The 12,936-nt window shown below is 41.0% G+C and overlaps 1 protein-coding gene across 3 annotated transcripts in view; it reads right to left on the bottom strand.

Moving 5' to 3' along the window:
* The window catches only part of melk (maternal embryonic leucine zipper kinase), a 119,165-nt gene that overhangs the window by 103,351 nt on the left and 2,878 nt on the right, over positions 1–12,936 (bottom strand). For all 3 annotated transcript variants that reach the window (XM_078569821.1, XM_078569827.1, XM_078569832.1), the window contains exon 2: positions 1,527–1,619. In XM_078569821.1, the coding sequence (XP_078425947.1) occupies positions 1,527–1,587 (61 nt within the window). In that variant the 5' untranslated portion in view covers positions 1,588–1,619. The remainder of the gene's footprint in view (positions 1–1,526; positions 1,620–12,936) is intronic.

The raw sequence follows: 12,936 nt of genomic DNA, 5'->3' as shown, positions 1-12,936 counted from the left end.
TTATTTTTCTGTAACATTTGTACGTTCCAGCAATGTTAGAAATATTGCGAACACAGTGGCCAATGAACCTTGGAATATTGTATTTATCCTCTTTACACCACAGGTCGACCTACAAGACCATGTCCATTATTTTCAACAGGAAGGGTTGCATAATTGACAGAATGTTATTTTTTCCCAAGATTACACCAAAGCGTTGAATTTCAATGGGGGCTCTTCAGTTTGCTCGTCAGAATTCTGAGAGCAGCAGAAACCATGGAAAAATGGTGAAAATGAAAATTCAACCCCCATGTTAACCTGAGGTCCAGACTATTCATGTCAATGTTAAAATTCATAGAAATTATAACACAAAAATACCATTCAACCCCACCAGTTCACATTTAGCCTCCACATGAGCAAAGGGTCCATTTAGGGATAGGAGTCAAGAGAAGGGAATGCTGGAAAAGAGAGCGAGAGCCTTACCAGAAGCAGAAGTTTAAACATCAGCAGCATGTTGGTAAATCTGCTTCAGAAAAATAATGGAGCGTAAAGTTGTGTGTGCAAGACAGGTACTGGAACTTTAAGAACTTGGAAACAAAGTCTGAAGAACTACTGAATTGTGAACAGCACTGGACTAAACTAACAATTGAAGACCAACAATGTATAACTGACAAAGGTAAAACAGACATAAAATTCCTCACAAAGATCACTTTCCAAGTAGGGATATTTATAAGAACAAAAACATCAGAGGTCTGAACTAGACTAAGTGGAAACAGCTAAAAGGAAGAAAATTGGTTCACCACCGTTCTGGCTAACTGAACAAAAGTCCAGTTTAAAAAAAATGCACTGATCATAGCTGATTAGTTCATATTTCAGTTCAAAGGTACTCTTTCTAAACATAGGATTAGTTAAATACAGAGGTATTTGTATATCTAGTTGAGTTAAAATAAAACCTTAGAATGTCAACAATGCAAAAAGTACAGGAAGGGAAAGAGGTGACAATGTGCAAATAAGAAAAAGAAAAGCAGAAAGAAGTAAAATACAGAGGAAATATTAAGATGGGATTACAGTACAAATAAACCTTGAAACCGAGTCAGTGCCATAAATTTCAGAAAATACTTAAGAAAAAGTTACTAAAATTGCATAGCAATGAAGTTAGAAGAGACCTCAGAAAAGAATAACTGTCAAAGTTAATTTAACTCAAGCCAGTTAGAAAACAGATTGCACCTGAAAAGCTCTGAGATTCAGGACAGTGCATTCAGTTATAGGGCAAAAGTCTTTAGAGGCAGGTTACCCAAATTAAATCTGCAAAGTAGTCAGGACTGGATTGAGACAGAATCTAGAAATCTACCATTTTTACTGCACTTGCTTTGATAAAATATGTTCTGTGTATACATTTTTTCCAAATTTAAATGAAACTCCTTATACTGGCATCGATGTCAAGAGCATGCCAGTTATCGTGTGTCTCAGTCTGTGCTCCTGTAGGCAAAAACATAATTTTAAACTATATACAGATCATTTTACTGGTAAATTTGCATAGAAAGGCATACCTGCACCAATAGTTTCCTGTAATTCATAGTGCTTAAGCAGCTCTTCATAATCAACAGCCATAGTTGGCAGGCAACTCTAAGTACAATCAGCACCTGAAATATTTGAAAACATATTAGAATATTTCCATCTGTAAAAATTCTACTATTTTGCTCCAATTGGTATACAGTAACAAAAAGGAAATTACAGGATGAACGAAATCCCTTCAGAAAAATTAAACAACTTCCAAAATAAACAAAGTGATAAGCTTTTAGTTGATTTTCAAGTCTGAGCTGTTATTGATCTGATCTGGACTAACAGCACGGTATCCTCCAAATAAATAAACATGCCAAGACAAGATTGTTAATGTAAATGCAAATCAATTATCATGAATGATCAATATTACTGTAGTTACAAATATAAATGTTTCAATGTACTACATCATGTTTATTGCTTACACTTAGGATCTTACAGCACACAAGGAGGCAGTCTAGACTCTCATGGCTGTGCTGACTCTTTCAAAGAGCTATCCAATTAGCCCCACTCCCTGCTCTTTCCCCACAACCCGGGGCAACCATTTGCTCTTCAAGTATATACATTTCTTTGGAAGGTTATGATTGAATCTGCTTCCACCACCCTTTCAAGCAGTGCATTCCAGATTGTAACAACTCGCTACTTAAATAAAATCTCAGCTCTCATTCGTTTGGCAATTACAGTAAATCTGTGTTCTCTCACCATAAACTGGGATCATAGTATCAAGGTGCTCTAAAGAAAATGGTGGTTAATATGCTAATTGAAAGAGGCTGTTCCAGAGGCTAAACAATAGGGAATTTGTTAGCCTGTCTGGGTTTTCAGAAAGATTCCTCTTACCATTGCATTGGAAAACCCTTTCATCGCAGTCAGTCTGCAAGAGGGAACAAGCTTTTAAAAATATAAGACACCAAAGGGGCAGACAAGCAACCAAGTTCTGCAATGTTAAAAAGAGAATGAAGGGCAAGAGTTCTTCCCAGGGCTAGAGAACTGAATAGAGGAATATAGTCAAGCATAGCAACCCAGTGCAGTAGGATAATGCAAACTGTTTAGCATTCTTACTATCACAGACGTAAATAGAACAAATTTTGCCACTGATTAGGCTCTGATCATAACCACTATTCTACTCATTTATCATCGTGGAATGAAGTCTCCCAAACCAGCCCCCATTTTTTCCATATATGAACCTCACTAGTTTCTAGCCTGCCAGAGTTCCCTTTATCAAAGCCACATTACATCCTGTGCGACCATGACTACATTGCCCTAACCCTCCTAAACTTTCTCATCCTGTTAGCACCTTTTCATGTGGTTGCCCCCTTTAACACTTCTTCAGTTATCCAGTTGAATGGGACTGCCCTTGTCTGGTTCCATTTTTACCTATCCAATTGTAAACAGGGCATCTTCAGAAATGGCTTCTTTTCCAACACCCACATTGTTCCCTCTGGAGTGCCTCAAAGATTAATATTTGGATCCTTTGTGTTCCTCATCTGCATGCTGCTCCTTGGGACATCATCAGAAGCTTCCACACATACGCTGATGACACTCAGCATCACCTTCTCTATTGATTCCTTCCCTGCCTGTTAAGAATGATGTTTAAACATCCAGTTTGAGATGAAATGTTATTTCCTCCAATTAAACTAAGGTCATTAATGTCATCTCTTACCATGAAAAAAGTCACCACCAATTCCATCCCTCTATTTGTCCACTGTCTAAGGCTGAATCAGGCTGTTTGAAACTGGGTCTGCACTGGAGTGCTGCTTTGAGCTGCATTTGAGTCCTCAGTAGGAGTTTGGTGAGTGAGGGAGCTCGACAAAGAGGGAAGGAGGTGATCTTTCATTTTCTACCTTTCTTCAGAAAGAAGAGCAGAGGCCTTGGTAAGTAAGACTTGGTGAGTATTTCCACTGTCCTTAATATTCTCTAAACTAGAGGAAGTAAAAGTAAAGGGAGTAATTTAATGGTAAGTCACGGCAGGGCAGCTCGGTCACGTGAAATGCTCCTCCTGGGTAATGTGGGAAGTCAGGGACACTTCCTGTGTCCATGGTGGCCACGTGTGCAGGAAGTGTCTCCAGCTGCAGCTACTTGAAATTCATGTTTTGAATCTGGAGTAGTGTCTGGAGTCACTGTGGAGCATCCATATCTTCATGGGTAACACATAGCACATAGAGGTGGTCAGACCACAGGTAAAGAGTGCACAGGCAGAAAGGGAATGGGTGACCGCCAGACAGAGTAAAGGCACTAGGCAGGTAGTGCCGGAGTCCCTTGTGTCCATCCCCTCTAACAGATTTTCTGTTTTGGATACTGCTGGGGGCGATGGTTTCCCAAGGGAATGCATCGAGAGCCAAGTCTGTGGCACTACGTGTGGCTCAGCCACATGGTGGTAGTGGTGGGGGTGACGGAGCACGGGGGGGGGTGGGGGGGAGCAATAGTGATAGGGGATTCAATCGTAAGGGGAGCAGATATACATTTCTGAGGCCACAGATGTGACACCAGGATGGCATGTTGCCTCCCTGGTGCCAGGGCCAACGATGTCACTGATCAGCTCAAGGATATTCTGAAGGAGTAGGGTGAACAGCCAGAGGTCGTGGTCCATATCGGTATCAACGCATAGGTAAGAAGAGGGATAAGGTCCTGCAAGCAGAATATAGGGAGCTAGGAAATAAATTAAAAAGCAGGACCTAAAAGGTAGCAATCTCAGGATTACTCCCAGTGCCATGTACTAGTGAGATTAGGAATAGGAGAATAGACCAGATGAATGCGTGGCTGGAGAAATGGTGTAGGAGGGAGGGATTTAGATTCCTGAGGCATTGGGACTGATTCAGGGGAGGATGGGACCTGTACGAGCTGGACGGGCTGCATCCCAGCAGGAGTGGGACCAATATCCTCGCCGGGGTATTCCCTAGTACTGTAGGAGAGGGTTTAAAATAGAGTGGCAGGGGGATGAGAACTTGAGTGAGGAGACACTAGAGGGAAACAAAGATAGAAATGAAAGACAAAAGTAAAAAGCAAAAGTGGAAGGTAGAAGAAATGGGGGCTAGCAGTAAATAGGGCCATAGTACAAAAAACATTTAAAAAGACAAGTCTAAAGGCACTCTATCTGAATGCACGGAGCATTCACAATAATTAAGAGCTCAAATAGATGTAAACAGGTATATGATATGATATGATATGCAATTACAGAGACTAGGCTGTAGGGTGACCAAGGCTGGGAACTGAATATCCAAGGGAATACAATATTTAGGAAGGGCAGACAAAAAGGAAAAGGAGATGGCATGGCATTGCCAGTTAAGGATGAAATCAGTGCAATAATGAGAGAGGATATTGGTTCAGAAAATCTAGATGTAGAATCAGTCTGGGTGGAGCTACGAAGCAACAAGGGGCATAAAACATTAGTGGGAGTTGTCTATAGGCGTATTAAACAAGAAATTAGAGATGCATGTAACAAGGGTGCTACAGTAATCATGGGTGACTTTTAATCTACATATAGACTGGACAAACCAAATTAGCAATAATACTCTGGCAAATGAGTTCCTGGTATGTACACGAGATGGTTTTTTTAGACCAGTATGTCGAGGAATGAATTAGGGAACAGGCTATCCTAGATTTGGTTCTGTGCAATGAGAAGGAGTTAATTAATAATCTTGTAGTGTGGGGTCCTTTAAGGAACAGTGACCATAACATGACAGAATTCTTCCTTAGGTTGGAAAGTGAAATAGTCTAATCCGAAACTAGGGTCCTAAATCTAAATAAAAGAAACTATGAAGGTATGAGGTGTGAGTTGGCCAAGATAGATTGGGGAACTTCATGGCTAACCAATAGAAAGTAGAGAGTCGGGATGACTAACCAACAGAAAGCAGAGAGTCGGAATAAATGGGTCTTTTTCTGGATGGCAAGCTGTGACTAGTGGGGTGCCACAGGGTTTGGTCCTTGGGCCCCAACTATTTACAATCTATATTAATGTCTTGGATTCAGGGCTAGAAGGTACTATAGCTAAATTTGCAGATGACAACAAAATAGGTGGGAAAGTAAGTTGCAATGAAGAAATAAGAAATTTACAAATGGATATGGACAGGTTAGATGAATGGGCCAAAATTTGGCAGATGGAGTTTAACGTGGATAAGTGTGAGGTTATCCATTTTGGGCGGAAAAATAAAAAGGGTAGATGCAGGAAGGATGTTCCTGATGGTGGGGGAGTCCAGAACCAGGGATCGCAGTCTGAGGATATGGGATAGACCATTTAGGACTGAGATAAGGAGAAATTCTTCACCCAGAGAGTGGTGAGCCTGTGGAATTCGTTACCACAGAAAGTAGTTGAGACCAAAACATTGTATGCTTTCAAGAAGAAGTTAGATTATAGCTCTTGGGACGAAAGGGATCAAAGGGTATGGGGAGAAAGCGGGAGCAGGCTATTGAGTTGGATGATCAGCCATGATCATAATGAATGGTGGAGCAGGCTCGAAGGGCCGAATGGCCTACTCCTGCTCCTAGTTTCTATGTGACTTATTATTTAAAATGGAGATAAATTTCAGAATGTTTCAGTGCAGAAGGATCTGGGTGTCCTCGTGCATGAATCGCTGAAAGCTAGTATGCAGGTACAGCAGGTAATAAAGAAGGCAAATGGAATTTTGGCATTTATTGCTAAAGGAATAGAGTATAAAAATAGGGAAGTGTTGTTGCAACTGTACAAGGCATTGGCGAGACCGCACCTCGAGTACTGTGCACAATTTTGGTCCCCTTACTTGACGAAGGATGTAGTTGCACTGGAGGTGGTTCAGAGGAGGTTCACTAGATTGATTCCAGAGATGTGGGGCTTGTCTTATGAGGAGAGATTGAGCAGTTTAGGCCTATACTCGCTAGAGTTTAGAAGGATGAGAGGAGATCTAATTGAGGTATATAAGATGCTAAAAGGGATAGACAAAGTAGACGTGGAGCAGATGTTTCCCCTTGTGGGGCATTCTAGAACAAGAGGCCATAGTTTTAGGCTAAGGGGTGGTAGATTTAAATCAGAGATGAGGAGGAATTACTTTTCTCAAAAGGGCCGTGAATCTGTGGAATTCACTATCTCAGAGTGCAATGGATGCCGGGACGCTGAATAAATTTAAAGGAGGAGATTGACAGATTTTTAATTAGTAACGGGTTGAAAGGTTATGGGGAGAGGGTGGGAAATTGGAGTTGAGGCTGAAATTAGATCATCCATGATCGCATTGAATGGCAGGGAAGGCTCAAGGGGCTGAATTGCCTACTCCTAGTTCTTATGGTCTTATTAAAAGGCATGACATGGATAGGCAATGGATAATATTTAAGGAACAAATGTATGCACTGCAGCAGTTATATATTTCTTTCTGGTGCAAAAACACAACAGGAAAAGTGGCCCAACCATGTCTTTCAAAAGAAATTAAGGATAGTATTAGATCTAAAGGGGAGTCATATAAAATTGCTAGAAAAAGGCAGCAAACCTGAGGATTAGCAGCAGTTTAGAATTCAGCAAAGGAGGGCCAAGAGATTGATTAAGAGGGGAAAAAATAGAGTATGAGTGTAAACTTGCAAGGAACATAAAATACGATTGTAAAAGCTTCTATAAGTGTGTAAGAAGAAAAAGATTGGTGAAGACAAATGTAGATCCCTTACAGTTTGAAACAGGAGAATTTATAATAGAGAACAAGGATATGGCAGAGCAATTAAACGACTACTTTCGTGCTGTCTTCACAGAGGAAGACACAAATAACTTCCTAGAAATACGAGGGAACCAAAGATCTAGTGAGAAGGAGGAATTGAAGGCAATTAGTATTACTAAAAAAACTGTGCTGGAGAAATTAATGGGGCTGAAAGCTGATAAATCCCCAGGACCTGATAATCTATATCCCAGGGTACTAAAGGAGATGGCCATGGAAATAGTGGATGTATTGGTTGTCATCTTCCAAAATTCTGAAGATTCTGGAGCAGTTCTGGCAGATTGAAGGGTAGCAAATGTAACCCCACTATTTAAAAAGGAGGGAGGGAGAAAACAGTGAATTACAGACCAGTTAGCCTAACATCAGCGGTGGGGAACATGCCGGAGTCTATTATAAAGGGTGTTGTAACAGGACACTTGAAAATATCAACAGGATTAGACGAAGTCAGCATGGATTTATGAAAGGGAAATCATGTTTGATGAACCTACTAGAGTTTTTTGAGGACGTAACTAGCAGAATAGATAAGGGGGAACCAGTAGATGTGGTGTATTAGGATTTTCAGAAAGCTTTTGATAAAGTCCCACATAAGAGGTTAGTGTGCAAAATTAAAGCACATGGGATTGGGATAATGTATTGGCATGAATTTTGGATCTGGTAATGTGTAATGAGGTAGGTTTAATAAATGATCTCAGAGGAAAGGATCCCCTAGGAAACAGTGACCATAATATGGTAGAATTTAGCCTTCAGTTTGAGAGTGAGAAACTTGGCTTGGAAACAACTGTGCTAAACTTAAATAAGGGTAATTACAATGGAATGAGAGCAGAGTTGGCTGGAGTGGACTGGGAAAGGAGTTTAGCAGAAAAGACGGTTGATGAACGATGGCAGACGTTTAAGAAAATAGTTCATGATTCTCAACAAAGATATATCCCAGTGAGGAAAAAGGATTCTAGGAAGGGGATAAACCAACCATAGTTAACCAAGGAAGTTAAGGATAGTATCAAATTGAAAGAAAAATATACAATGTGACAAAGATTAGTGGTAAGCCAGAGGATTGGGAAAGTTTTAAAAACCAACAAAAGATGACAAAAAAATAAAAAGGGAGAAAATAAACTTTGAGGGCAAACTAGCAAGTAATATAAAAACGGACAGTAAGAGCTTCTTTAAATATATAAAAAGGAAGAGAGAGGCCCCTTAGAGAATGAGGCTGGGGATATGTTAATGGGGAAACAGGAAATGGCAGAGGAATTGAATAAATACTTTGCTTCAGTCTTCACGGTAGAAGATACTAATAGCATACCAAAAATACTAAATAATCAAGGGGCAAAATGGGGGAAGGAAATAAATACAATAACTATCACTAGAGAAAAAGTACTAGGGAAACTAATGGGCTTAAAGACCAATGAGTCCCCTGGACCTGATGGGTTGCATCCTAGGATTTTAAAGGAAGTAGCTACAGAGATAGTGGATGCATTGGTAGTAATCTTCCAAGAATCCTTACATTCTGGAAAAGTCGCAGAGGATTAGAGAACAGCCAACGTATCACCCTTATCCAAAAAGGGAGGGAGAAAAAAAACAGATAACTATAGGCCAGTCAGCTTAACATTTGTCAATGGGAAAATGTTGGAGTCTATTATAAAGGACGTGATAGCAGAGCACTTAGAAATACATAATCTAATCAAGCAGAGTTGGCATGGCTTCATGAAGGGGAAATCATGCTTAACAAATTTATTTGAATTCTTTGAGGAGGTAACAAGCAGGATAAAGGGGAACCCGTAAATGTAATATATTTGGATTTCCAAAAGGCGTTCGATAAGGTGCCACACATAAGGCTACTTAATAAGATAAGAGCCCAAGGTGTTGGGACTAGTATATTAGCATGGATAGAGAATTGGCTAACTAATAGAAGACAGAGTTGGGATAAGGAGGCATTTTCAGGATGGCAACCCGTAACTAATGGAGTGCCACAGGGATCAGTGTTGGGGCCACAATTATTTACAATATATATTAATGATAAATGAGTGAAGTGAATGTACTATCACCAAGTTTGCGGATGACACAAAAATAGGTGGAAAGGCAAGTGGTAAGGGTGACACAGGAGTCTACAGAGGGATATAGACAGGTTAAGTGAGTGGGCAAAAACTTGGCAGATGGAATATAATGTGGGAAAATGTGAGGTTATGCACTTTGGCAGGAACAAAAGAGAAGCTGAATATTATTTAAATGGAGAGAGGCTTCAGAAGACTGTAGCACAGAGGGATTTGGGAGTTCTCGTGCATGAATCCCAAAAAGCTAACACAGGTTTAACAGGTAGTAGGGAAAGCAAATGGAATGTTAGCCTTTATTTCAAAGGGAATGGAGTATAAAAATATGGAAGTCTTGCTGAAACTACACAAGGCACTAGCTAGACCACATCTAGAATACTGTGAACAATTTTGGTCCCCTTATCTAAGGAGAGATATACTGGCTTTGGAAGCAGTCCAGAGAATATTCACCAGGTTGATCCTGGGGATGGAGGGATTTTCTTATGAGGAGAGGTTGAGTCGGTTGGGCCTGTACTCATTGAAGTTTAGAAGAATGAGAGACCTTAGGTGATTCTTAGGGGGCTTGACAGGGTAGATGCTGAGAGGTTGTTTCCCCTTGTGGCAGAGTCTAGGACCAGAGGGCATAATCACAGAGTAAGGGGGGCACCCATTTGAAACAGAGATGAGGGGGAATTTCTTCTCTCAGAGGGTAATCAATCTATGGAATTCTTTACTGCAGAGGGCTGTAGAGGCTGGGTCGTTAAGTATATTCAAGGCTGAGATAGATATTTTTAATCAATAAGGGAACCAAGGGTTATGGGGAAAAGACAGGAAAGTGGAGTTGAGGATTATCAGATCAGCCATGACCTCATTTAATGGTGGAGCAGACTCGATGAGCCGATTTTTGCTTCTACATCTTGTGGTCTTATGGACTGAGAATTGGTTAGCAGACAGGGGACAGAGGGTAGGAATAAATGGGTCTTTTTCGGAATGGCAGGCAGTGACTAGTGGGGTACCGCAAGGATTAGTGTTTGGGCCCCAGCTATTCACAATTTATATCAATGATTTGGATGAGGGAACCAAATGTAATATTTTCAGGTTTGCTGATGACAAAACTAGGTGGGAATATGAGTGGTGAGAAGGATGTTAGGAGGCTTCAAGTCGATTTAGACACGATGAGTGAGTGAGCAAATACATGGCAGATGCAGTATAATGTGGATAAGTGTGATGTTATCCACTTTGGTAGGAAAAACAGAATGGCAGAGTATTAGTTAAATGGTGATAGATTGGGAAATATTGATGCACAAAGGGTCCTGGATGTCCTTGTACACCAATCACTGAAAGCAAGCATGCAGGTGCAGCAAGCAGTTAAGGAGGCAAACGGTATGTTGGCCTTCATTGTGAGACGACTTGAGTACAGGAGCAAGGATGTCTTATTGCAGCTATACAAGGCCTTGGTGAGACCACACCTGGAGTATTGTCTGTAGTTTTGGTCTCCTTACCTCAAAGGATATACTTGCCATAGAGGGAGTGCAACAAAGGTTCACCAGACTGATTCTTGGGATGGCAGGATTGTCGTATAAGGAGAGATTGGACTGACTAGGCCTGTATTCACTGGAGTTTAGAAGAATGAGAGAGGATCTCATTGAAACGTATAAAATGTAGGATGTAGGGATGATGTTTCCTCTGGCTGGGGGGGTCTAGAACAAGGGGTCAGAATCTCAGGATACAGAGTAGGCCATTTAGGACTGAGATGAGGAGAAACTTCTTCACTCAGAGGGTGGTGAACCTGTGCAATTCTCTACCACAGAGGGTTGTGGAGGCCAAGTCACCGAATATATTTATGAAGGAAATAGATAGATTTCTAGACTCTAAAGGCATCAAGGGGTATAGGGAGAGTGCAGGAGTATGGCTTTGAGGTAGAGGATCAGCCATGATCATATTGAATGGCAGAGCAGGCTCGAAGGGCCGAATGACCTAGCCCTGCTTCTATTTTTCTGTGTTTCTAACTTTAGCCTCCTATTTCACCCTGCGCTTAGCATCTGACCCCATAATCCTCTCCACCACAAAGACCACCTACTATGACCTACACAACATCACCTGTCCCTGCCATTATGTTGGCTGCTTAAACCTCATCCAGAGATTTCTTGGTCAGCATTCCATCTTTCACCCTTTATTGACCTGAGCTCATCCAAATCTCTGCTGCCCATATCCTAAACTGCACCACAAGAACTTTAATTACATTAAAGAGACATTAGATCCACTCAGGATCACAACAATAACTTGTATTTATATAGTGCTTATATAATAAATGTCCCCAGATGCTTCACATGAGCGTAACAAAGCAAAATTTGACAAAACTACAATATTAAGGCAGATGGCCAACAAAAAGCTGGAATGGGCTGGAGTCAAATGGCTCAGAGGTAGGTTTTAAGGAACATCTTAAAGCAATAAAGAGAGGTAGCGAGGTTTAGAGGGAATTCCAAAGCTTAGGGCTAGGCAGCTGAAGGCAATCAATGGTGGAGTGATTAAAATCGGAGATGCTCAAGAGGCCAGAATCAGGTAATCGAGATGGCTCGGAGGGTTGTGGGCCTAGAGAGGATCAGAGATGGGTAAAGGGGAAGCCATAGGGTGGTTTGAAAACAAGGATGAGGATCTTAAAATCGAAGCATTGCTTGACTGGGAACCTTGTAGGCCTATAAGCACAGGGGTGGTAAAATAGAGGGACTTGGTGCGAAGTAGGACATGGGCAGCAGAGTTTTTGATTACCTTAAATTTATAAAAAGGTAGAATGTGGGAGGCCTGCCAGAAGTACATTGGAATTAAGTCTAGAGGTGACGATGGCATGGATGAGGGTAGCAGACGAACTGAGGCAGAAGCAAAGTCAGGAGATTTCAGGGAGGTGGAAATAGCCAGCCTCAGTGATGGTGTGGACATGAGGTTGGAAGCTCATTTCGGGGTCAAAGTGACACCAAGGTTCTGAGCAACCTGATTCAGCCTTAGACAGTTTCCCAGGAGAGACATGAAATCAGTAGCAAGTGCATGAAGTCTATAGCAGGGACTAAAGCCAATGGCTTCAGTTTTTTTGAAATATTTAATTAGACCAAATTTCTAATCATCCATTTCTGGATGTCAGTCAAGCAGTCTGACAATTTAGCAACAGTGGAGCAGGTGGTATTGAGGTAGTGTACATGTGAAAACCAACGCCCTGTTTTGTGGATGATGTCAGCAAGGAGCAGAATGTAGATGAGAAATAAGATCAAGGATAGATCCTTGGAAAATCCTAGAGGTAATGGTGCAGGAGTGAGGAGAAGCCATTGCAGGCAACTGGATTAATAAGAATGGTACCAGGCTATTGCAGTCCCACCCAGATGGAAGACAGTGGAGGTGTTTATTATGACCCAGTAATGGACTGTTAACATTTAAAGAAGAAATCCGAACAACCAGCAATTAGCTGACAAAACCACACCGCAAGATTATATTTTTAAAAACAAAAACAGACTTTATCAAAAATAAACAAAATAAACACTATTAACAACACCATAGCTTGTAAAAACATATGCTATAAACTCAGTTCTACTTTCTATTTCTTCACAAAGAATTCCCTTATCTTACAAAATCTTGAAGGTTCATTCACTTTTCCTGGGATCAACAAAAAGGTACACATCAACGTTCTCCAGAATCACTCAGATTTCTCATTAGTATTCCAGCTA

This window comes from Cetorhinus maximus, chromosome 2 (genome assembly GCF_964194155.1).
Source record: "Cetorhinus maximus chromosome 2, sCetMax3.hap1.1, whole genome shotgun sequence".
Taxonomy (NCBI): Eukaryota; Metazoa; Chordata; class Chondrichthyes; order Lamniformes; family Cetorhinidae; genus Cetorhinus; species Cetorhinus maximus.
This window is presented reverse-complemented; position numbering and strand designations above follow the sequence as displayed.